The sequence below is a fragment of the Haliotis rubra genome, unplaced genomic scaffold, assembly GCF_003918875.1.
Source record: "Haliotis rubra isolate DU_JTF1 unplaced genomic scaffold, ASM391887v1 Scf536, whole genome shotgun sequence".
Taxonomy (NCBI): domain Eukaryota; kingdom Metazoa; phylum Mollusca; class Gastropoda; order Lepetellida; family Haliotidae; genus Haliotis; species Haliotis rubra.
In genome coordinates, this window is record NW_025767231.1 from 451,208 (window position 1) to 478,098 (window position 26,891).

Here is a 26,891-nt window from a genome sequence, read left to right on the forward strand (position 1 = left end):
GTAGGTATCTAGTCAGTAACACGGAGGTATCAGGTCAGTCACCAGGCTGTATTTGATCAGTAAAGTGTGTGTGTCAGTAGTCCCAGTACAATGGGATACAACTGTACAGACCCGAGAACAAGTTAGCACACTTCCCTACCTGAACTTGCCATAGCCACCCTTGACCCGCTTCTTAAACTGGATGAGGCCCATGATGTCTGTGTAGATGATGTTGACTGGTAGCTCCTTCCGACTCTGACACGGAGACTTGGCTGCTGGGAGTCGAGACAGGATCCTGCCGACAGAAATGTCGTGTGAGCAACAGCAGCAAGCACGTTACCAACACAGCTTGTCAGGGTGACCATAATCTGATACAACTTGTGCTGGCAATGTATTGGCTTACCGAATACCAGCCAGTATACACTCTGTCAACATACGTGATGTCAGCCAGGTATTACTCTACAAAGTATCCTCAGTGACACAATCTTGAGGAGTTATTATCATGATTTGGACTTGAAAAATGGAATATGAACTCTTGGTATCATTCAACTGTACAGTACTGTAGTCTGTTTGGGTCAAAATGATACCAATGAATCACAATCTAACTCCAAATTGGTTCATGATCAAACATTCATTTCAATGCAGAATGTAATGAAAACATTAGACCAACTCTGGAAAAAGTTTCATAATGTTTGTCTCCAAAATAAAAAAGTTACTTTACAAACTATCATCATTTTGTTTTGATTTTCCATGTGGGGTTTTACGAGGGTAAAGTAGCAGTAGTACTGTTGTTGGAACAGCCTCAAGGGCGGGACGCATGTGCAATTGTGATTCATCGATATCATTTTGACCCAAACAAACTGTACATACAGCCAAAGGGTGCCTCAAGAAAACATTGTGATGTCTTGCTTCTTAAGGACTGAAAGTCTACTGAAAATGAAGCCTTAAACAATTTTGGCTAGACTCATTATGAAGACTTGTCCATTCATATTTAAACAAGAAAAACCAAACTTCATAAATTCATGTGATACTAAAGGCTGAATCTCCTATCACACAATTGTGTATTACTATAACAACAACAGTTCTGCTGAAACTGTCATGGTGACACTTACCCCACCAGCTGCTCAACCTCACTAGTGATGGTGAGGTCATGGCCCAGGAGGAACAGGGTGGTGATGAGGTCACTCCATTGCACCAGTTCACCCAGGGGGCCACCTGTAACATAGAGACAGTTAACACTTATGTGCTGACAAGTACCTGTAACACAGAGATAGTTAACACTTATGTGCTGACAAGTCCCTGTAACACAGAGACAGTTAACACTTATGTGCTGACAAGTACCTGTAACACAGAGATAGTTAAAGGTCACATGCAACCAAAAAATCAAACATAATTAAAACACAATTATCACTTATTCATGACATATAATATACATTGCTGGTTACGACAAAATATATAAACAAAATTATAAGCGTACAATCGCAAATCGAAAGTGCAAAATTGTGTACTTCGGTTTACTTCCCAAGAAACGAAGCAGCCGGGATACCGAACCCAGTCAGAACGGGTGGGTGTGCACTCAAGTGTAACGGCTGGTTCATTTGCAGATGCCTTCACGGCTAATTGTGTGTGTATATATATATATAGAGATGTTGGGTTTTGTAAATACAGGCTCATTTTTTGTGTATAACATTTTGCAATCAACAGACATCATAACATGTCATGTGTTCAAGTATCACACCTGCCTGTCTGTGCCATTACATAATGTGACAGAGACCGAACTCGGGCCATAAATCAATGCATTTTGTTTATGGTGTATAGCCTGATTGGTGTTAAGTTCAAATTGCATGTGGTCAGTGATAGCAGCTGTGTATTGAATAGTCATTAGCAGACAGGCAGGCAGACACACAGGTGTCAATAAAACAAGACATTGAGTTTAGTCTGTGACAACGACATATCTAATACTTGATGTGCTGACAAGTCCCTGTAACACAGAGATAGTTAACACTTATGTGCTAACAAGTCCCTGTAACACAGAGATAGTTAACACTTGATGTGCTGACAAGTACCTGTAACACAGAGATAGTTAACACTTGATGTGCTGACAAGTACCTGTAACACAGAGATAGTTAACACTTATGTGCTGACAAGTACCTGTAACACAGAGATAGTTAACACTTGATGTGCTGACAAGTACCTGTAACACAGAGATAGTTAACACTTGATGTGCTGACAAGTACCTGTAACACAGAGATAGTTAACACTTGATGTGCTGACAAGTACCTGTAACACAGAGATAGTTAACACTTGATGTGCTGACAAGTCCCTGTAACACAGAGGCAGTTAATACTTGATGTGCTGACAAGTCCCTGTAACACAGAGGCAGTTAATACTAGTTCTGTTCATTTTCTTTTTACTGTAGTCTACTGAAACAGATTTCTATAAAGTATGAATTTGGAACAGTAGTTGATGACAGCACCATGTTCAGATTTCAGACAAATCCGTCTCAGAAATAGTCAAATACAGTAATCTATGGTTATAACAAACTCAAATGGACCACTAATTTCAGTTCATTCTAATCATAATTTGAAATATGCGGTTTCATGAAAATATACTGGAAGTGGCAAGGAAAACAAAAATTCCCCCAGTACATTATACGTGTGTTCATTGTAGATTTAATGACATTTAGCATTAGTTGCTAAATGGGTTTATAGGCAGCATTTACATTCGCACAGCTCTAACACTTCTCTGGCAAGTGAAATACACTCGGATATGTAACGTTTAACTTCACCTTGAATTATGTCATTTCTAATCATCTTCGTTTCGGCATGCAGCTAACACACAGTCGGCAGTGTAGTTCGAGAAATATCTGTCTTAACCTTTAGGTACTAAGGCGGCATATTTTGATAAAATGGGGGATGGGTAGAATATACAATTCTTTGCATAGTATTCATACACTTAGCTTATGATAAGTATCCAGTGTTGCAACGCACGTGGCAGTGTATTATTTCCGCATTCCATAATAGCAGCTACGTCACTTCGGAGTGATGTCACATCCGCAGGCATACACGTCACGTCCGTTTCCTTTCTATTCTGCATGCTGTCCTGACAGGTTCACCATCTTGCTTCATCACTAATAATTTTTCGATTCTGGCTCAAATTTCGATTATCTCGTCAAAATTCTGTATTAACTTAATACTTAATTCGCATCCGCTATCGCTTTCCGTCCTTTTCATCTGCATTCTTGATTGTTTTAATAATTGTACAACTTTCTTTCCGAGTTCATCATGCCACCAAAGCGTAAGGCAGCCATCAACCACGCTGTGGTCAGGGGACGCCCTAAGGTTGCCGAAGCCAGGCAAAGGGGCACGCGCTTCTGGTGTTGTCCCTGGGCGCTGCCCCTCAGGCCAACCAACCCGCACCACCCTCTGTGTCCACACCACATGAGGTTCCCCCGACAACCATCTATGTGACACCCCCGCTGGAGCCAAGCTTCATCACCCCGATGGCTCCGTCATCCACCAATCAAGGTAGGTCTCACTTTGGGCATATTAATATTTCGCCGGAGTTGTTGATTCCAAGCTGTGATAGGCCTGATATAGAGTTACAGCCACCGCAGGTCCCCACCGCTATGCCAAACTTCTGTATACAGGGGCAACCCTTCTCTAATCCGGAGTCACTGATTAATGCAGAGACACTGTCAAATCAACAGCTGAACTTCAGGGCGGAGACTATAAGTTTCCATGTAAAGCAAGCAGTGAGGGAAAAGATCCATCGTGGGGAATTTGTAGACATGAGGTCCCTCTTGCCACCTGAGAACCAGGCAGCACAGGAGAGTTCCAACTTCACAATGGAGCTTGACATTTCAGGACAGGTAGTTTTTAAACCCAAGCAGCAGTCTGTCCGTCAGTTAAACATTGGGGCTTGGACATCTGCTTTCTTGACCTTTATCAGTGTGGTAATAGAGCGTCAGGCGGATGTAAACAAGATACAACAATTGCTCATTACATGGAGGCGATCAGCGGTGCGCCTCACGATTTGGCGGTGACTGCTGGTCTCAATCACGATGTCCAGTTTAGGCAAAAATGGAGAGGGACCCATCTCGGTCATGGGGTGCCATCGACGGACAGCTGTGGCTGCAGTTAATGCTCCCCAGCCACAAGCAGCAGGCATTTGCCTACCCAGCCAGATCCTCCACCTACACTCAGCAGCGCACAGAGGTATGTAGAAACTTCAATCGTGGCACTTGCGAGAGGGGTCAGATGTGCCGTTATGCACACAGGTGCTCGGCATGTAACATAGGTGGGCATGGCGCCATGTCTTGTTTTCGCGGCAAAAGAACACAGTTACCACCGGCGCAATCTCTTAAGCGTCAACCTACCCTGCCAGGCAGAGCTATTTCACACGGCCCCAACTCCAATTAACATCGCTTGCTTGGAACAATGGTTGCGGCAATATAAATTGAGCAATCCAGCAGCAGCTCAGTTACTACAGGAGGGTTTCAGTAAGGGTTTCAGCTTAAACTATGAAGGGCCACGGGTCATTCGGGACGCTGTCAACCTTAAATCTGCCAGGGAACAGCCACTAATAGTGGAACAAAAGCTGCAAAAAGAAATTCTGTTGGGTCGCATGGCAGGCCCATTTTCGTACAGACCAGTGCACTCTCTTATAGTTTCCCCGATCGGCTTGGTGCCTAAGAAAGTTGATTCATCAGTTCATGGTGAGGCTGCCTTCCGCCTCATCCATCATTTATCGCATCCTCAAGGCTCATCAATCAATGATTTTATACCACAGGAAGCATGTACAGTGCAGTACACCAGTTTCGACCAGGCTGTAGCCATGATTCAAAGCTTGGGCAGGGGTGCGTACATGTCCAAATTTGACGTCAAATCAGCCTTTAAGCCTCCTGCCCGTGGTACCATCTGATTTTCAGCTACTTTCGGCATTAAGTTTCAGGAACAATTTTACATTGATAAATGTCTTCCCTTTGGCTGTTCCATTTCTTGTGCCCTATTTGAGTCATTCAGCACTTTCATTGAATGGGCTATTAAGGCCACTACACGCAGCCAGGACATCGCTCATTACCTTGATGATTTTATCCTGGCGGCAGTGGACCTAAGCAAATGCTCCAACATGCTTAACACCTCTTTGCAACTGGCTGATAATCTGGGCGTGCCTATCGCTCACCAGAAGACCGTACAACCTACAACTTGTCTTACATTTCTGGGCCTCACCATAGAACGGCTCGGGGCGAAATCAGGATACCGGAGGACAAGATAGCACACCTGGTCCATCAGCTGTCGCAGCTGGTAGAGTCATCATCCAAGAAAGTTACACTGCATACGCTGCAGTCAATAGTGGGAAAGCTAAACTTTGTATGCAAGGCAATTCCCATGGGTCGTCCATTCTTGCGGCGTCTCATTGACGCACAAAAAGGGGCACGCAAGCCACACCACAGGATACGGGTATCAGCGGGTATGCGTGAAGACCTAAACCTGTGGCTTCAGTTTCTTGCCAGGCACAATGGCACAACCTTATTCTTGGAACAGGGTTGGGTTACAACCCCAATACTCCAACTTTATACAGATGCAGCTGGCGCGCTCAGGGTTGGGGTGCATATTTCCAAGGTCATTGGGCCAATGCCAGGTGGCCAGATCTATGGATACAACAAGGATGGGTGAAAGACATTACATGCTTAGAGCTCTTTCCTATAGTCGTGGCATTGCGCATATGGGGCAGCAGTCTGGCCAACAAAAGGGTACTAATGTTCTGTGACAACCAGGCCGTGGTGAGTATTATCAACAGGCACACTGCCAAAGGGCAAAGGGTAATGAAACTGCTCAGACGAATGGTCCTCATATGCTTGCAAAACAACATACACTTCAAAGCACAGTATATACCAACTCAGGCCAACATAATAGCAGGCGGCTCTTCGAGATTTCAGTGGTCACGGTTTCGAGCAGCAGCCCCACAGGCGGATCATCAGGCCTCAGGAATCCCAGCGGACATCTGGCTCATCTAACAGCGGAAGCAAACAGTCTAGTAGCAAACTCGATGGCAGCAAACACTTGGAGGACTTATGAGTCGGCGGTACAGTCACTACGGCTATTTCGGGTGGTGTACTCCCTGCCTGACATATGGCCTGTACCTTTAGATCATATGCTTCATTTTATAGCTTATCTCTCATTATCAGGTAGGTCTCCCAGCACGGCCCGTTCTTACATTTCAGCATTATCCTCCATACACAAGCTCAATTCCTTGCAGTGCATGTCTAACCACTTCCTAGTGCAGAAAGCCATTGCAGGGATGGCCAGGAGATCGAGGCAGCCAGATACCGTCCAGCCGATTACACTCGATCTGCTAACTTGCATTGTGCAACTCCTCCCCACTGTATGTAGGTCTTCATATGAAGCTTCTATGTTTTCAGCGGCATACCTGCTAACATTTTTGGGTTTTCAGGGTAAGTGAGGTAGTTGCCGGTTCAATCAGCGACTCATCACAGCGGCGTTGTTGCTGAATGACCTATCTTTCGCTAGCAACCAATCCTACGTTGAGGTGGTCCTCACGGGCCTCCAAAACAGATCAACAAGGCAGCGGCACGCGACGCCATTCAAGCAGTCCCTCGGTCCATACTGTGCCCGTCAAAGCTTTGACACGATTTTTGGCAGTCGCGACCGCGTACAGACGGATATTTCTTTATTCACACTAATTCTGCTCCTTTAACAAGATTTCAGTTTCAGGCAGTGCTCAGGAAGACGCTAGCGGCAGCAAAACAACCCATCAATATTAATCTTTACTCTTCTCATTCATTTCGGATAGGGGCAGCAACCACAGCAGCGTTGCAAGGAGTTCCGGCAGTTCAGATTCAGGAATTTGGCCGCTGGAGATCGAATGCCTACCAGGCGTATATCCGTATCCCCCGGCTAAGCACACAAATCTAATTTAAGAATTATGGGTTGCAGGACCATCGTGGCTGATTGGCTCAAGCTACATGGCGAGGCTGCAACAACACCTCGGGCGCGACCGAAGCAGCCTGGGCCTCGCCGGGGTCATCTGGTCGACCAGGGGGCCTCAGGTGGTCGGAACTACGCAGCAGGGTGGGCCGGGCTAATAAGGGCAAGGGGCCCATGCAGGTCGTTTATTGTGATCCACTTGGGTTCCAACGACCTGTGTGAGGTCCCTTCCAAAGTCCTTTACGATGACATGCTCCAAGAGTTGTTGTATATTCGCCTGCGCTGCCCAGCTGCCACCATCATCTGGTCGCAGATGCTGCCTCGGCTCGAGTGGCGTGGAGCTATTGATCTCCAGCCCTCGAGCTGAAGAGAAAGAAATTAAACCGGAGAATCAGCAACATCGTGAGGGGGCAGCTGGGGCGGGGGGGTTGTATCATTCAACCCTGACCCCGCCCATTATCTGGACGGGGTTCACCTAACCAAGCCAGGTATGGATGCCCAACATCAGGCCATCCTGGCAGCATTGAAACATTAAGACCTTTTCTGTGTCCTCTCCCCTACTCCCACCTTTAACTCTTTAACTCGTTGTGGATGGCAGCCCCGCTCGCTGTCCGGCAGTGGGCAGCGTGCGGGCCTGTTGGCATGGTGCCGATGGGACTAAACACTTAATCGGCTTAAAAAGGGGGATACTTGGCTTCTGCTTTCACAGTGGCAGCCCAAACCTTCCTGCCTGCTGTCTCCGCGGGAGGAAGTACAAAGTTTCCAATGCCTTATCAGCCTGCTTTTCCTGCCTGCTGTCTCAGCGGGAGGAGGATATGCTTTGCCTGTCTGCTTTTACAAGGTTTGCAATGCCTTATCAGCCTGCTTTTCCTGCCTGCTGTCTCCGCGGGAGGAAGTGCAAACTTGCCTATGCTTTGCCTGTCTGCTTTTACACAGCGGAGGGCCGCAAAAAGCTAAGCTATATATCCGGTCCCGTCGGCGCCATCCACACCGCGCTCATTGTCATCCACACTTCTGCGTTGTGTAGTCTTTCATTTGGTAGACATACCATCTTAATGTCATCCTCATCAGCCGCATCTGATCGTTATTACAGGCTAAAAGTCTGCATATAATGGACTGTACTCTGAGATCAGTGGACATCCTCAACCAGAACATTAGTGAACAAATACCTTTGAACTGCATTTCAGCAAACTTCCATCCTGACTGTTTGGACAACAACCCCAAATGAACTAGAATCTGAAACAGAACCAGGAAAACAGAATGAACTACAGGATAAGTTGTATGCGCGTGAGTGAGTGCCACAGTCTAAATATTCAATCTGTATATAAAAGTGGAAGTTAATACTGAAATCATGGGCAGATGACATGTTTGCATGCAGTCAAAGCACGATGATACAGTCAGCCATTGTATCCACCTGAACCTGAAGTATGCTCAAAACATACCTACAGGCTGCATTTCAAGTTTGAAAGGAATGTTATACCACTAAATTTGCCACAAGTCTACTGTGAGATGTACCTTTTTCTTCTTTCGGTGCACCAGATTCTGCTTGGCAGCGAGTCTGTGAATGGCAGATGACCATTTGTCCCACATGCGTGTGATGCGCATTCTGATCCATGCATAACCCTGCCTCTCATTGGGATCTCGCAGTAGCACCATCAGGTCCTCCAGGTTGCTGGTGATGTTAGCCTGGAAACACGTTGTAAAATAGGTGTTGAGATTCAGGTGACCAATGTTACAGATCTGTGCCTCCCTCATTACAAACAATGTATAACGTCCCTTGCATTCATAACGTCATAATCCAGGAACCACTGACCGACATTTAATAGTTTGCCACATTCACCCAATCACAGATCAGTTTTGACATTTGCCATGGGAATTGTCCACTGTGCAATAGGAGATACTGAAACAACTCACATAAAGAGGAGCTGCTTCCTTCAGCTTGAGTTTCATGGAGCCACCCCAGGCCTTCTTCGGACACCAGCCTTCAACCTGTAAACACAGTTGCCTCCCTTACACCATAAACACTCCATAAACATGGTACATTGATGCTGGGCACTAACCTTTTAAGATGGACAAAGAGGTGCTCTGCAAATATCTAATTTTATTCACCACGATCATCATCATCATCATCATTATCATTGTCTATCTTGTCCTCATGAAAACACCATCTTTCTTCACCATAGAATGCTCTCACTTTACGTTTTCTGCCCTATGCTAGTTTGTTTCTGTAACATTTCTTAGCAACATACATCGTTACACAACTGTCCTTTTCATTGTTATGTTGGACACTCAGCCAACATGTAAAGTGACAAAAACAAACAATTCACTAATGAGAATGATTCCTAACATCAGGGGACTGGTACTGGGCTAAACTCTTGAATAATGAACTTAGCAGTGAAACATCAGTTACATGTGTGTATGCTCACCTCGCTGAGGTACATAACGTAGGAGCAGTCGGAGCCATCAACACCGTATGTTGCATAGCACGGGTCAGACTTCCACATCTTGCTCATCCACTGAAACATAACAACATACAGAAGGATGTAAACATTGACAGCTGTCAAACAACATACTGACCGATGTTAACATTGACAGCTCTCAACCTACAGACCCACGTTAACACCGACAGCTGTCAAACAACCTACAGACCCATGTTAACACCGACAGCTATCAAACAACCTACAGACCCATGTTAACACTGACAGCTGTCAAACAACCTACAGACCCATGTTAACACTGACAGCTGTCAAACAACCTACAGACCCATGTTAACACCGACAGCTGTCAAACAACCTACAGACCCATGTTAACACTGACAGCTGTCAAACAACCTACAGACCCATGTTAACACTGACAGCTGTCAAACAACATACAGGTGAGGTGAGGTGAAATTGGGTTTTACGTCGTGCTTGAGAATATTTCGCTCATATGACGACGTGCATGCATGTGTATGTGTATGTGCGGCTGCTTGTACTAGCCCAGACTTAAGCTGGTTTTATAATGCGAGCCCACTGAGATACCATGCCGCAGTGAAGCAGGAATACCCCACTCAGACTCATTATACTGACTCCGAGCCGACCAGTCCTTGTTGTACCCATTAATGCAAGCGCCAGGCAGGGACCAACAAGTACCATATTTTAACGTCTTTTGTTATGGCGCGGTCGGGGATCGAACCCGCGACCTTCTGCTCTCCGGGCAGACGCTCTAACCACTACACCACGGAGGGGGTCAAACAAACAACCTACAGACCAATGTTAACACTGACAGCTGTCAAACAACCTACAGACCGATGTTAACACTGACAGCTGTCAAACAACCTATAGACCCATGTTAACACTGACACCTGTCAAACAACCTACAGACCCATGTTAACACTGACAGCTGTCAAATAACCTACAGACCGATGTTAACACTGACAGCTGTCAAACAACCTACAGACCCATGTTAACACTGACAGCTGTCAAACAACTGACAGACCGATGTTAACACTGACAGCTGTCAACCTACAGACCCATTTTAACACTGACAGCTGTCACACAACCTACAGACCCATGTTAACACAATTATCAGACAACCTACAGACCCATGTTAACGCAATTATCAAACAACCTACAGACCAATGTTAACGCAACTACAGTCATCCCTCGCAACAACGCTCTTCGCGATACCGCGGATTCAGTTAAACCGCAGGGTAATCCGTGGCATCCATAAAAAAAGTTGCCCAGTGATCACACATATTCACTTCATCGAAAATAGCACATCAACAAATCCGCTGTTGAGTTCTGGTTAATCACGTTGTAAACTAGTGAAATTCCGTTCGGATTGCAAATAACAGTGTTTATCGTACATATCCATGGTTTTTCAGATGCTTAAAAAATGTAGATTTTTTTTCAATAATAATAGATGAACAGCGAAACATTGTAATAACTTTATCATAAAGACATGTCATCAGACGAGTACTTACAATGTTTTCTGTGATGCAACACACCGCGTAATTGCGCGGGGATAAACACCGCCATCTGAGAATGTATGATGTCAGAAAACACATTTTATTTGATTAAATTCAATCCCATTTTCATTCATTAAAACTGTTTACAATAACAACGCAGAAACCGTGAGTGAAATGGCATTATCTCATTCCATACAACGCCCGCTTACCACATTTTTCTCAGCAATCACAAACAGATTACAGCCTTGTCATCCATTGACCCCAAGACCCACGTTATTGACTCATTGAAGCCATGTTTGACAATTAATTGCCAACATTTTGTTTTTACAATCAAAGTGGCACGTACCGCGGGAAGTCAGCGGTGACTTGTCAAACTGTCTCCTACGTAAAATGTATCCAGCCAGGTAACCCAAAGTGCTTAGCAATGCTAATTATTATGTTAAATATGTTTGTAGAAAACATGCATTATACTTATACGATAGCAATATATAAGATCTCTGTTAGTATAACTGCTTGACATATAAATTATTTTGATAATGGAAAAGAAATTCTTTGATGTTATATTTTCGGATCTTTTTTGACTGAATCCCGGTACATTGGACCAAAACATCGATCTGTGCCCAGCTGATTGCTATTTCCGGTTTAGTTGAATAACAGGTAGCATGACAGGAACAACAATAGAATTATCATGTCTTGTGATGTTTGATTGCAAGTTTCCCGAATACATCTATTTTCATTTACAAAGTTTTTGTGTTTTTTCACCTCCAACAATACGATATAGTTTTGACTGGGCACAATACACGAAATAGCGGTTTTGTTATGTCCATGGAAAATACTATTTACTTGGCCTTTGTTCCGCGTTATGTAATCGTTACTATAACGCAGGTGTCTAATAACGCGGGGGGTCATCCATGGACCCCAAGACCCGCGTTATGGCGAGGGATGACTGTATCAAACAACCTACAGACCGTTGTTAACGCTGTCCAACAGACAGGGAGCAGAGAGAAAACCATATCAGATACATTCTACCTGTCCATGAGCAGGTAAGCTATCAATGAGGCAGGTATGACCTACCATCATCTTGCCCTCGCAATGGGGGAACTGTGCCTTGTCCTCATCAGTAAGCTTACAGTTGATGCTCCTGCCATTTATCAAATCTGTAACAAGTTTGAAATTGCAAACGGTATACTAACTGCAAATGACAAAGGGAATGTTTGCAAAGTCTCTATATCTGTGTTCTACTGGTGCCTTCTACTCACCTCTAGCACTGATCCCAGACTTGGGCAGTTTTCTACTGATGCCTTCTACTCACCTCTAGCACTGACCCCAGACTTGGGCAGTGTTCTACTGGGGCCTTCTACTCACCTCTAGAACTGACCCCAGATTTGGGCAGTGTTCTACTGGTGCCTTCTACTCACCTCTAGAACTGACCCCAGACTTGGGCAGTGTTCTAGTGATGCCTTCTACTCAGCTCTAGCACTGATCCCAGACTTGGGCAGTGTTCTACTGGTGCCTTCTACTCACCTTTAGCACTGACCCCAGACTTGGGCAGTGTTCTACTGATGCCTTCTACTCACCTCTAGAACTGACCCCAGACTTGGGCAGTGTTCTACTGGTGACTTCTACTCACCTCTAGAACTGACCCCAGACTTGGGCAGTGTTCTACTGGTGCCTTCTACTCACCTCTAGAACTGACCCCAGACTTGGGCAGTGTTCTACTGCCTTCTACTAACCTCTAGAACTGACCCCAGACTTCTACTGAACTGTGACTCTACTGACTTCTACTCACCTCTAGAACTGATCCCAGACTTGGGCAGTGTTCTACTGATGCCTTCTACTCACCTTTAGAACTGACCCCAGACTTGGGCAGTGTTCTACTGGTGACTTCTACTCACCTCTAGCACTGATCCCAGACTTGGGCAGTGTTCTACTGATGCCTTCTACTCACCTCTAGCACTGACCCCAGATTTGGGCAGTGTTCTACTGGTGCTTTCTACTCACCTCTAGAACTGACCCCAGACTTGGGCAGTGTTCTACTGGTGCCTTCTACTCACCTCTAGCACTGATCCCAGACTTGGGCAGTGTTCTACTGGTGCCTTCTACTCACCTCTAGCACTGACCCCAGACTTGGGCAGTGTTCTACTGATGCCTTCTACTCACCTCTAGCACTGATCCCAGACTTGGGCAGTGTTCTACTGGTGCCTTCTACTCACCTCTAGAACTGATCCCAGACTTGGGCAGTGTTCTACTGGTGCCTTCTACTCACCTCTAACACTGATCCCAGACTTGGGCAGTGTTCTACTGGTGCCTTCTACTCACCTCTAGCACTGATCCCAGACTTGGGCAGTGTTCTACTGGTGCCTTCTAGTGCCTACTACTCACCTCTAGTCACCTCTAGAACTGACCCCAGACTTGGGCAGTGTTCTACTGGTGCCTTCTACTCACCTCTAGCACTGATTCCAGACTTGGACAGTGTTCTACTGGTGCCTTCTACTCACCTCTAGCACAGATACCAGACTTGGGCAGTGTTCTACTAGTGCCTTCTACTCACCTCTGGCACAGATACCAGACTTGGGCAGTGTTCTACTGGTGCCTTCTACTCACCTCTAGCACTGATACCTGACTTGGGCAGTTTTCTACTGGTGACTTCTACTCACCTCTAGAACTGATCCCAGACTAAGGCAGTGTTCTACTGGTGCCTTCTACTCACCTCTAGAACTGACCCCAGACTTGGGCAGTGTTCTACTGATGCCTTCTACTCACCTCTAGAACTGATCCCAGACTAAGGCAGAGTTCTACTGGTGCCTTCTACTCACCACTAGCACTGATCCCAGACTAAGGCAGTGTTCTTCTGGTGCCTTCTACTCACCTCTAGAACTGATCCCAGACTAAGGCAGTGTTCTACTGGTGACTTCTACTCACCTCTAGAACTGACCCCAGACTTGGGCAGTGTTCTACTGATGCCTTCTACTCACCTCTAGAACTGACCCAAGACTTGGGCAGTGTTCTACTGATGCCTTCTACTCACCTCTAGAACTGACTCCAGACTTGGGCAGTGTTCTACTGGTGACCTTTACTCACCTCTAGCACAGAAACCAGACTTGGGCAGTGTTCTACAGGTGCCTTCTACTCACCTCTAGAACTGACCCCAGACTTGGGCAGTGTTCTACTGATGCCTTCTACTCACCTCTAGCATTGATCCCAGACTTGGGCAGTGTTCTATTGGTGCCTTCTACTCACCTCTAGCACAGATACCAGACTTGGGCAGTGTTCTACTGGTGCCTTCTACTCACCTCTAGCACAGATACCAGACTGGGGCAGTGTTCTACTGATGCCTTCTACTCACCTCTAGCATTGATCCCAGACTTGGGCAGTGTTCTACTGGTGCCTTCTACTCACCTCTAGCACAGATACCAGACTTGGGCAGTGTTCTACTGGTGCCTTCTACTCACCTCTAGCACTGATCCCAGACTTGGGCAGTGTTCTACTGGGGCCTTCTACTCACCTCTAGCACTGATCCCAGACTTGGGCAGTGTTCTACTGGGGCCTTCTACTCACCTCTAGCACTGATCCCAGACTTGGGCAGTGTTCTACTGATGCCTTCTACTCACCTCTAGCACTGACCCCAGACTTGGGCAGTGTTCTACTGGGGCCTTCTACTCACCTCTAGCACTGATCCCAGACTTGGGAAGTGTTCTACTGGTGCCTTCTACTCACCTCTAGCACTGATCCCAGACTTGGGCAGTGTTCTACTGGTGCCTTCTACTCACCTCTAGAACTGATCCCAGACTAAGGCAGTGTTCTACAGGTGCCTTCTACTCACCTCTAGTACTGATCCCAGACTTGGGCAGTGTTCTACTGATGCCTTCTACTCACCTCTAGCACTGACCCCAGACTTGGGCAGTGTTCTACTGGTGCCTTCTACTCACCTCTAGCACTGATCCCAGACTTGGGCAGTGTTCTACTGGTGCCTTCTACTCACCTCTAGAACTGATCCCAGACTTGGGCAGTGTTCTACTGGTGCCTTCTTCTCACCTCTAGAACTGACCCCAGACTTGGGCAGTGTTCTACTGGTGCCTTCTACTCACCTCTAGCACTGATCCCAGACTTGGGCAGTGTTCTACTGGTGCCTTCTACTCACCTCTAGAACTGATCCCAGACTTGGGAAGTGTTCTACTGGTGCCTTCTACTCACCTCTAGCAGTGATCCCAGACTTGGGAAGTGTTCTACTGGTGCCTTCTACTCACCTCTAGAACTGACCCCAGACTTGGGCAGTGTTCTACTGGATGCCTTCTACTCACCTCTAGAACTGATCCCAGACTAAGGCAGTGTTCTACTGGTGCCTTCTACTAACCACTAGCACTGATCCCAGACTAAGGCAGTGTTCTTCTGGTGCCTTCTACTCACCTCTAGAACTGATCCCAGACTAAGGCAGTCTTCTACTGGTGCCTTCTACTCACCTCCAGAACTGACCCCAGACTTGGGCAGTGTTCTACTGGTGCCTTCTACTCACCTCTAGCACTGATCCCAGACTTGGGCAGTGTTCTACTGATGCCTTCTACTCACCTCTAGAACTGACCCCAGACTTGGGCAGTGTTCTACTGGTGACTTTTACTCACCTCTAGCACAGAAACCAGACTCGGGCAGTGTTCTACTGGTGCCTTCTACTCACCTCTAGAACTGACCCCAGACTTGGGCAGTGTTCTACTGGTGACTTTTACTCACCTCTAGCACAGAAACCAGACTCGGGCAGTGTTCTACTGGTGCCTTCTACTCACCTCTAGAACTGACCCCAGACTTGGGCAGTGTTCTACTGATACCTTCTACTCACCTCTAGCATTGATCCCAGACTTGGGCAGTGTTCTACTGGTGCCTTCTACTCACCTCTAGCACAGATACCAGACTTGGGCAGTGTTCTACTGGTGCCTTCTACTCACCTCTAGCACAGATACCAGACTTGGGCAGTGTTCTACTGATGCCTTCTACTCACCTCTAGCAATGATCCCAGACTTGGGCAGTGTTCTACTGGTGCCTTCTACTCACCTCTAGCACAGATACCAGACTTGGGAAGTGTTCTACTGGTGCCTTCTACTCACCTCTAGCACTGATCCCAGACTTGGGCAGTATTCTACTGGGGCCTTCTACTCACCTCTAGCACTGATCCCAGACTTGGGCAGTGTTCTACTGGTGCCTTCTACTCACCTCTAGCACTGATCCCAGACTTGGGCAGTGTTCTACTGGTGCCTTCTACTCACCTCTAGCACTGATCCCAGACTTGGGCAGTGTTCTACTGGTGCCTTCTCACCTCTAGAACTGACCCCCAGACTTGGGAAGTGTTCTACTGGTGCCTTCTACTCACCTCTAGCACTGATCCCAGACTTGGGCAGTGTTCTACTGGTGCCTTCTACTCACCTCTAGAACTGACCCCAGACTTGGGCAGTGTTCTACTGGTGACTTCTACTCACCTCTAGCAGTGATCCCAGACTTGGGCAGTGTTCTACTGGTGACTTCTACTCACCTCTAGCACTGATTCCAGACTTGTGTTTTTCTTCCAGCTTTAAAGTAGCGTTGATGGTGTCATTGACAAGGGTAGTGTTGATGACGAGATTGACGGCACTCTCCAGGCGCTGCAACCTCTCAAGCATACTCTCCAACAACACAGCCATGGTCTTCTTCAGATCTACAACACCAGTGTAAATGAGGGGTCAGTGAATGTATGCAAAAAGGAGTAGAACATCAAGGACAGAATGTTCCAGATATTACAGCTTTCATCAACAGATCATTCAGGAATACTAAGTGATACATTAACATGTAGAAGAGGACAGTTGTCATAGTGAGTGAGTGAGTATGGTTTTACGCCGCTTTTAGCAATATTCCAGCAATATCACAGCGGGGGACAACACAAATAGGCTTCACACATTGTGCCCATGTGGGGAATCGAACCTGGGTCTTCGGCGTGACCAGCGAACGCTTTAACCACTAGGCTAACCCACCATGTGTATCCCATGCACGACGAGATAGTGGCTGTTCCGTTTCTGCGGTTTCACCCCGCCACGACAGATAACAACTTTTGCGTTTTCAATGCTGATAGTTTCTTAAACAACTTTTTTGGTGGAGTCCGGAAAATTTTCAAATATAAGAAAGCTGTTGGGTATTAGTAAATGATAAACATGTGTACTACAGTGGAAACCTGATAATGTAAGGGGTATTGTTTACTTATCCGAGTTTAGTTAACCAGACTCTAATAGTGATAATTAATGAAGAAATTTGCCGGGACCAAAGAAAAGTGTTTACTTATCAGGTCTGTTTAGTTAAGTGGTCTTTACTTAGGCGGTTTCCACTGTATTTATATTTATATGCAGACCTTTAGCTTGTAATAGAGATAAGATGAAGCTGATGAGGCTAGCCTTAGCATGGTACGCATACCAGATGAAAGACTACACAACGCAGATGTGTGGATGACAATGAGCGCGGTGTGGATGGCGCCGACGGGACGGGACACATAGTTCAGCTTTTTGCGGCCCTCCGCCGTGGAAAAGCAGACGGGCAAAGCATAGGCAAGTTTGTACTTCCTCCCGCGGAGACAGCAGGCAGGTAAGGCATTGCAAACTTTGTACTTCCTCCCGCGGAGACAGCAGGCAGGAAAAGCAAGCTGGTAAGGCATTGTAAGCTTTGTACTTCCTCCAGCGGAGACAGCAGGCAGGAAAAGCAGGCTGCTAAGCGCGTGGAAACTTTGTACTCCTCTCCGCGGGCCAGCAGGCAGGAAGGTTTGGGCTGCCACTGTAAAAGTAGGAACCAAGTATCCATATTTTAAGCTGATTTGGTGTTAAGTCCGTCGGCACCATGCCCACCAGCAGCCTTTTATTCAGAAGGTGCAAAAATACAAAGGTTATGGTACAGGTTATACTTACTGTGCACTGTACAGTGAAGACTTAATATAAGTCGTGCATTTAACAACCTCAGCACTCCCCACCAGGATACTGAGCTGTAGAAGGGAAGGGTGGGTGGGAAATTATTTCGATGAGGCAAAATGGATAACCTGCCAGGAGAGCATGCAGAATAGAAAGGAAAACGGACGTGGCGTGTATGATCGCGGATGTGACATCACTCCGGAAGTGGCGTGGCTGCTATTCTGGAATGCGGAAATAATACACTGCCATCGCGTGCGTTGCTACACTTACTGTAGGCTAAGTGTATAAGTAATTGTAAATGTTGCCCACAACCAAATTAGTGAAATATGCTGCCTTCTTACCCGAAGTTGAGACAGATGCTTAATGAAATACACTGCATACCATGTTAGCTGCAGTGCCAAGCGAAGTTGATTAGAAATGACATAATTAGAATTGTAGTTACATGCAGTGTATTACACTTCGCCAGGGAAGTGTCAGGAACTGCATGAATTGAATAAGTAAATGCTGCCTATAAACCCATTTAGCAAATAATGCTAAATGTCATTATATGCAGACCTTTGGCTTGTAATAGAGATAAGATGAAGCTGATGAGGCTAGCCTTAGCATAGTAATGCGCATACCAGATGAAAAGACTACACAAGCCAGATGTGTGGATGACAATGTTGCTGGTGTGGATGGAAAGCCCGGGGCCCGGGACACATAGTTCAGCTTTTTGCTGACCCTCCGCCGCGTGGAAAAGCAGGCGGGCAAAAGCATAGGCAAGTTTGTACTTCCTCCAGCGGAGACAGCAGGCAGGTAAGGCATTGCAAACTTTGTACTTCCTCCAGCGGAGACAGCAGGCAGGAAAAAGCAAGCTGGTAAGGCATTATAAGCTTTGTACTTCCTCCTCGAGGAGACAGCAGGCAGGAAAAGCAGGCTGCTAGCGCATTGGAAACTTTGTGCTCTCTCTCCGAGCCAGCAGGCAGGAAGGTTTGGGCTGCCACTGTAAAAGTAGGAACCAAGTATCCATATTTTTTAAGCTGATTTGGTGTTAAGTCCCGCCGGCACCATGCCAACAGGCCCGCATGCTGCCCACTGCTGGGCAGCGGCGGGCTGCTACCATCCTAACGAAGTTAAATAGTTAAAGGGGAGTAGGGAGAGGGCTTTAAAAGAGGTTTACTAATACTTAATTGCTATGCAGTGCTGCCAGAATGGCCGATGTTGAGCGCCATGCCCAGCGGATAAGTGCACTAGCGAGGTACTGGGCAAAGCCAGAGCTACGTCACTGCAGCCGAGGTGTTATAACTGGAGCCAATCACCCCCGATGGCCCTGTAAGCCATAATTTCACATTAGATTTATTATTGCCTAACAAAGGCATACTGACGAATATCGCCATCCTGTAGGCATTAGATCTCCAGTGACCAAATTCCTGAATCTGAACTGCCGGAATTCCTTGTAACACTGCTGAGTTTGCTGCCCCTAAGCGAAATGAATCAGAAGAATAAAAGTTACTATTGATGGGTTGTTTTGCTGCCGTCAGCGTCTTCCTGAGCACTGCCTGAAACTGAAATCTTGTTAGAGGAGCCAAGTTAGTATGAGTAAAGAGATACCCGTCTGTACATGGTTGCACAGCCAAAATGCGGCTTTGACAGGGCATAGTATGGACTGAGGGACTGCTGTAATGGCAATCGTGTGCGGCGGCCCTGCTGGTCTAGTTTTGGAGGCCTGTAGGACCACCTCCACATAGGATTGGCGCTAGCAAAAGACATGTCCTTCAAGCAAAACAGCCCGCTGTGGCGAAGTAAGCCTATTGAGCGGGCGGCTACCTCCTTACCCTGAAAAACAAAACAAAACAAAACAACAAAACAAAGAATGTTAGTTGCTGATTGAGCGGGCCCGCGACCTGCTTACCCTGAAGAAAGAATGTTAGTAGGTGCGCTGCTGAAAGAGAAGTTTCATATGAAGACCTGCATACGTGGAAAGGAGTTGCTGTAGCGTTAGCAGATCAACTGGCTGCCTTGCTATCCTGGCCATACCTGCAATGGCTTACTGCCATATATGAGGGCTCATCCAGGATCTGTACCGGGACCTCTGCGCCTGAGTTGTGGTTTTGTTTGTTGTTTATTTTTGTTTAAAAATTACACAGAAATATAGAATATTAAATTTCCTATCCGTTGGTATAAATATAAGTGCAACCACCTCAGCGTTTTGGTTGAGGAACAGACCTTACCAAATGTTGTCCGCGATTTTGTTATGCGTTAAAAACAGCAAATTATTCCGCTTTTTATCGTTCCCGATAAAATACTGTGCTCACGATTTTTTTATTGGGCATCTTTACTGAAAGTGTGAGCTAAGAAAGTACAGCAAATATACAAGTGCATACCAACTGGGTTTATATGTGCTTACACAAAACGCAACACTCAACCAAAAACAACTCTTCGAATAAATGGGAAACTGGATTCTCTTCTATGGCGTCAAACAATCCGACAGAGAGGTCATACATGTATAATGATAAGGGGGCATAACTCTGTTATGCTTCACACTAGGGTCAATGTAACTCAGATCACATGTAGAGAACCTGCTGTGGATCACGGCCGCTGTTTTCTTTATCGTTTGCCCATGGCCGAACCAAACTATTCAATTACAATTTCCCAATGTGATCGGATACGCTTTAGCAGTTTCACAATTTACCAGAAAAGATGACAACGCACCACATGCGAGAAAGTACGTAACAGCCAACCGGATGGCCCTATCCGAAGTATATAAGTTAGTTCTTAGATTCCCATATTCTCCTGTGTGTATAGATGTATTTTGACTAATTTTTCAGCGTTATTACCAGAGTACTAGCCATATCTTCAAATGTAATGAAATTGCTGAAAATAATACCACATTTTAGTTGACATAATTGCTTGCTTCACGCACCCTGCGATGTCGGGAAAAAGGCGACCTTGGCTTGCGCTGATCAGCATACATCTCACCCAATTTCCATTAATTGTATGAAAGGTCACCGGCTTCTATGTCATAATTAAACACTCTTTAGATAAAACATAAAATGACTGATTTTCCCTTTAAATAGTGTCCTGAATATATCAACAATTAGACAGTTTGACTGTGTATCTTATTATGAGCAACACGCACACCTGTTTGGCATTAACTTAGCGTAAATGAAAAATTAATATTTGCATAGCAGCCCAATAGTTTGTTAGGATAAGAATTTTCTTTTCTTTATGATTATGTAGCTATTTCTCTTAATAAGTATGCAATGAAAGATGCAAAAAGATAGCCTTTATATATGGAACTATATATTAGAATATGGATGTAAGATTTGTCCAAATCAACACATGACTTGGTTTATATATCTCCAAACAATCTTCCTATAAAAGTCGTTAGAGAGTGATATCCTGTCATGCCAATATGAACTGAATATATTATCAAAAACAATGATAGTGAATCATAAAATGTTACCAACAAACGTGCACCTGGCCAATCAACATATGCCATTGTTTTGTATATAAAACGACACAAAAATATGCAATGAACAAGAAAATTCCTTTAAATATATGTCCATATACATTTCATAACATATGTAAGTCATTTTCATTAATTAGTATCAGTTTACTTATAAGGTTGAATTAAATCGCCGTTCATTAACCTGTCCATATGAAACTGCAATATTAGTCCAACATTACACATTGTACATCATAGGGACTAAAGTAAGTGCAGCTATGGCTCGCGTTTCATCTTCGAACACTTGTGTAAAGATTTAGAATATGGTGTACTGCACTAAAATGTGCCAACCTCCTATGTAAACATCACCCAAACAATCAAAACTTTCAAGGAATAAAACAGTAAACCCTACATGCACGCATGACACCGAGCAAGGCCAAATGTAGATACTGAAGTCAGTTTCATGAAAAATATCTGAGCTTTCATAAAATATACTATGCTGACAGTGTAATCGAAGTCGGGTTAAGGTGATTGTGTTTACTCCTGTTCAACCGACCTTCACCTCGAAGAAATTTCCCAATATGTACAACAATGTGGACATATGACATCACCACAGATGACCTATCTCTTTACAATATGGTGGCCTTGCTGACAAGGATACCGAGGATTCTGCGAGGACCTTTCCACTGATTAAGGGATTGTTTGTATATAAATATGACATGTAAGTAATCAGAATGACTCTGACTATCTGTATGTTGTTATATGTTTTTATCATTTTCACTGTAAGTAAGAGAAGACGCCAAAAATGCTGATAATTACAGTTGTCGTTCTGGGTGATAATGCGCAAGTTGCACCAACTTTGACAATTTCTTATGAATTAACGAATCATTGCATTGTATCTATTCATAATTTCCCATTTCTTTCTACAATACTCTTTCCATACCTAAGGCATTGAGCCATTGCAAGCAATGAATAGATGAATGTTGGAAGAATTCAGAAAATCCTACGCAGTGTGAATCGGAAATTATCTTTGTTTACATTTCAAGCGCTCAGTCTTTGAGCACTGCTCGCTCGTTTTCACGCTTAAAATGTTTCGCTTCCTTTTTCTAGACAGTTGGTATTGGTGACAAAGACCAGTTGCGAATTTGATACTCAATTGCATAGGAATTCAGAGATGCATTTTGAAGCTGAATATGAAACACCGTGATGTAATAGGGCGTCTCAATACCGGCCGGCTCATGCGAACGTGTCCTTGCAAAACACCATCCAACGTGGCGGATAGCGCTCTCGGCCTTCGTGTAAGTGTGTCCTCGAAAACATCCCAACCGATTCCTACAGATTCGCCGACAGCGTTTCAGAATTGTCACCAGCGACTCAATGCCAGAAACTGCTATCAGTGATCATGAATATGTTATTTTGAAGCTTCGATACTCCCAATAATTTAAGTGAATACAGAAAGAAAGAAAGGGCCGGAAAGCAGGCGACGAAATTAAATGTTAAGTTAATTCAGCATTTTTCAAGATACGAAAATTAAGCGAGAACCAAGAAATTATTTTGCGATGAGGCAAAATGGATAACCTGCCAGGAGAGCATGCAGAATAGAAAGGAACGCGGATGGCGTATGACTGCGGATGTGACATCACTCGAAGTAGTAGCTGCTATTCTGGAATCGCGGAAATAATACACTTCCATCGCGTGGTTGCTACACTTACTGTAGGCTAAGTGTATAAGTAATTGTAAATGTTGCCTACAACCAAACAGTGAAATATGCTGCCTTCTTACCGAAGTTGAGACAGATGTGTTAATGAAATACACTGCATACCATGTTAGCTGCAGTGCCAAAGCGAGAGTTGATTAGAAATGACATTTATGTGGCAATTTTGTACAATGATAAAATTTGCAATTCATCGGTCCGTTTCTGACTCAAACGGACTGTAGTTAGACATTATTTGTGAACAGCATATCAAAAATCCCCAACCATTGTAACTCTCAGTTGACTCGGTCACATTACATGTGAACTTTCCCCGCCAATATGATGTAGAAGAGATCTATCCTGCCCCGGCCCTCACTAGGCAGTACAGGGTACAGGATCAACATACCGTAAGCTGTAAACCTGCCGGCGTAGGGTCCATCCACCATGTCTCCATTTTCCCTCGACAGAGCCTTCACATATTCCTCACTCAAGCGGATGATCTCATTCTGGAGAAAATGTACACAATGGTCAATGGTCACCTTATAATGTAACTAATCAACTACAGTGTGGCCCCACTGGTCCAGACAGAAGAAATCAGGAAATAATGTCCTCTAGTCAGCTTGGACAATATTCATGACAATGCAAACTTATCACATGAGATTCAATATTTATCCTGGAAATTTGCTGTCTGGATCCAAACAGTATTATTTAGCGTCCACCTGGGTCAAACAGATAAAGTGGTTCACCAATCCACACCAAGCCAATGAGTTGCGTTTGTGTACCTCAGTTTCTGTACAGTCATATTTAGTATTGAGGATACAATGCAGTTACAGGGATCCATTCTCAGTTATATTTCTTTTCACTAAAAAGTAGTGTTGGGAATTGGTTAAAATCTCATAATTGATGATTGGTTTATTACAACCGATCAATCATCGAAAAAAATTGGTTAGCGTCATTAATAAAATTTGTTAATGCACATAAAAATAAGGAAAAAACATGTAGTTTTGGGGTTTTTTTTGGCAAAATTTCACATCTTTAAAGGATGACTAGTATGTCAGGAACAAAAATTTCTTGGAGTCTTTAAGATAAATTCAATCATGACTTGAAACGAACTTGTAGTGCTTATGAAATGTAACAGACAAAAACAAACCTTGTGAAAAATATTGTTTATGAAAACAAGTGTTCCAGAATTGTTTATGTTCGATTATGAGAAAACATGATCGATTGCTTGGTCGTTTAGTCACAGCGACCAATCTTCGATTATTTCAATTAATCGGACAACCACTACTAAAAAAGACATTCCACTGAGCTTGTGTCTGTTGTCTGGCCACAAGCACATGTAATGACAGGATTGAGTATCATTCTGAATACAAAGTGTCAGGAGGAGAGCTACACAAGGTTGCTGTCCCGTCAAGTGATGACCCATATGTATTGCTAGTCAAGTATTGAAATAAGGCTGGGTGTAACTCATGCATAATACATAAACCCATATGAATATAACCATTTACTGTAACTTATTTCCGTTTGAGTTCACAATGTATCACCACATAAAAGGTGAGTTTCTCCAACCCAGAATTAGAGGGGTTTGAAGGTGGGGTATGTCAGAAGATCTCACATAGTTTTTCGACTAGCAATGTCAGCTGATGTCCGATTACCACTGATGTTGTACAACAGTAAAATGTCTTTTGAAGTAACTGTTCCAAGAACTATTTTGGTACATAAGCTTCCATTGAATGTAAATATGTTGTTCATACTATCCTATTCTGCATCTAAAGTTCATGTGAATATTAGCTCCATTACAATTGCTAAACCAGCTGACACAGTGGGAAACATAAAGTCTCTGACATCGGCGAGAGGGAAGTGAGCATGAGCGGGATCAAAGTACTGTAACCAATACTGAAATTACACTTTCATGCACAAGGTCAACACACAAAGTGGCACCATGTGCTGGACTTCTCTACAACCAAGCATTGTATAAAAAAGATTGGGACACAAACACATATTTATTACAAATTAGGGATTGTGTATGCTCTGAGCATATGCTTCGTTCAGAGTCGAGTTATAGATGGGATATTTAAATTAGCATTGATTTTGAAGGCTTGTACATGTGGAATCCTTATTCACAGGGCCATTCTATATGCAGTGATATACAGTACTAGTATATAGCTCAGAGAGGTCGTAGTACCCTACAGATATAAGCATTCGATGGATTCAGTGTGTCAAGCCCATTCTTAATGTCCTTTATTATGATCAGACTGGCATATTGCCAAATGTAGCATAAAACAATACTCACTTACATTCCTCACAAAATTTGTTAAATAACAGAATTATGAAAACTGTTACTAGTCTAGTGCAGTGATTGACAAGCTTACTGGCCCTCGATAAAGGACTTGGAATCATGGAAAATGGGAATGTATCAATTTCCCTGAGGAGCCATGAACCAACAATCAAAACGATTTTCAGTACTGACAGAACATAAGAAAATCATTCTCAATTTGCCATTATTCAAATCCCTAGGGTTTCCCCAGTGGAAACTGTCCACCATATTACATACTGCTCCATAGATGATCAATAAGCTATAGGTGTTGAAGATCTGCTCCTGTTACAGTCAACATCACCCATTCATACTGCAGATTCAAATTACAAACCCATTAGCTGAAACATTGAATTTTCTCACTTCAAATTCATCAGAGAATCCTGAAGATGTGATTGCTCCATGGTAACCTACAGCTCTCCCTTCCTCGTTAAGGTAACAGTACCATGGTGAAATTTACTGCTCCCTGAAACTACATCCACTGAATATCGTTAATGCTTCACCAAGTCAGCTTGACACTGTCATGTAAACATGTGAATATCAATATTGACATGTATCATGTATAGTTATCAATAAATTGTGGTCATGGTAATAGTGATCAGAAAGATTGTGGGTTTTTTACCATGGATACTGATTTGAATTTTCATTATTTCAGTCCTCCAAACCTGGTATTTCCTTTGGATGACTGTTTTCTTCCCCCTAATGGCACTACTTTCACACCATTTACACCCACTTCCAATCTGAGACGATGGATGCCAAACCTCACTATATCTTTGGAGCAATCATGCAGTAGATATAAAAAGAATAATTTCGCATGACACAAGTAACAGCACCATGATACCTGTTTATACTTGAACAGTTTCATTAGTCCTAGGTGTATATGTAACATGAGTACACGGATGTTAGTTACACAGCCACATTGGACATCACATCTTGAAGGAGTGAGTTGGGTTCTACAATATTGCAGCAATATCATGGCGGGGGACACAGAAATGGGCTGCACACATTGTACTCATGTGGGTAATCGAACTGAACAAATGTCTTCGACATGATGAGTGAACGCTTTAACCACAAGGCTACCCGCCCTGATCAAACGTTTAAAAGAACTTGGAGCAGTTAAACTCACAAGACAATGTAGGGAAAAATCACTCTGCTTGTGCACAAATGATTTAACATGATCAATGTTTAACCATCAAATGTGAATATCAAAGCAATCCAAATGTGAATATCAAAGCAATCCATTGACATCGACAAAAAGGACATCAAAACTGAAAAAGCACTGGAAAATAGAAGTTTCATGACCACGTGGTACCCAAACCTAACCATGGCCATCTATTGGTGACAAATTTCAACAAACAGCCATTATGTATAACTTTGGTAATTAATAATTACATTAGTGTTGGGGAAACCAAATCCACTATCGATTATCGGAGGACTTGTGGTCAACGATTATCAATCATAATCGCAATATATACATTTTTAATGTAATCAGCAATTTTAATGGTTTTCACCAGGGTTTTTTCTAATTGGCAACATATTTTCATATCTAAATTTTTATGTGCAGTTATTTTACTTTCTACACACAATTTATTCTGTTTATGTATACAACAAATATTTATCAGTATATCTCATTACATTCAAGATAGATGTAAAATTTATTCAATCTGT

General features: G+C 44.1%; 1 protein-coding gene across 2 annotated transcripts in view; it reads right to left on the reverse strand.

Moving 5' to 3' along the window:
* The window catches only part of LOC124253233 (alpha-1,6-mannosylglycoprotein 6-beta-N-acetylglucosaminyltransferase A-like), an 80,801-nt gene that overhangs the window by 11,949 nt on the left and 41,961 nt on the right, over positions 1-26,891 (reverse strand). For both annotated transcript variants that reach the window (XM_046686970.1, XM_046686969.1), the window contains exons 3-11: positions 23,316-23,415; positions 16,397-16,558; positions 11,953-12,035; positions 9,356-9,445; positions 8,844-8,918; positions 8,445-8,615; positions 8,099-8,165; positions 1,092-1,194; positions 140-274 (exon numbers count right to left, since the gene is read on the reverse strand). In XM_046686970.1, coding sequence (XP_046542926.1) covers positions 140-274; positions 1,092-1,194; positions 8,099-8,165; positions 8,445-8,615; positions 8,844-8,918; positions 9,356-9,445; positions 11,953-12,035; positions 16,397-16,558; positions 23,316-23,415 — 986 coding nt within the window. The remainder of the gene's footprint in view (positions 1-139; positions 275-1,091; positions 1,195-8,098; positions 8,166-8,444; positions 8,616-8,843; positions 8,919-9,355; positions 9,446-11,952; positions 12,036-16,396; positions 16,559-23,315; positions 23,416-26,891) is intronic.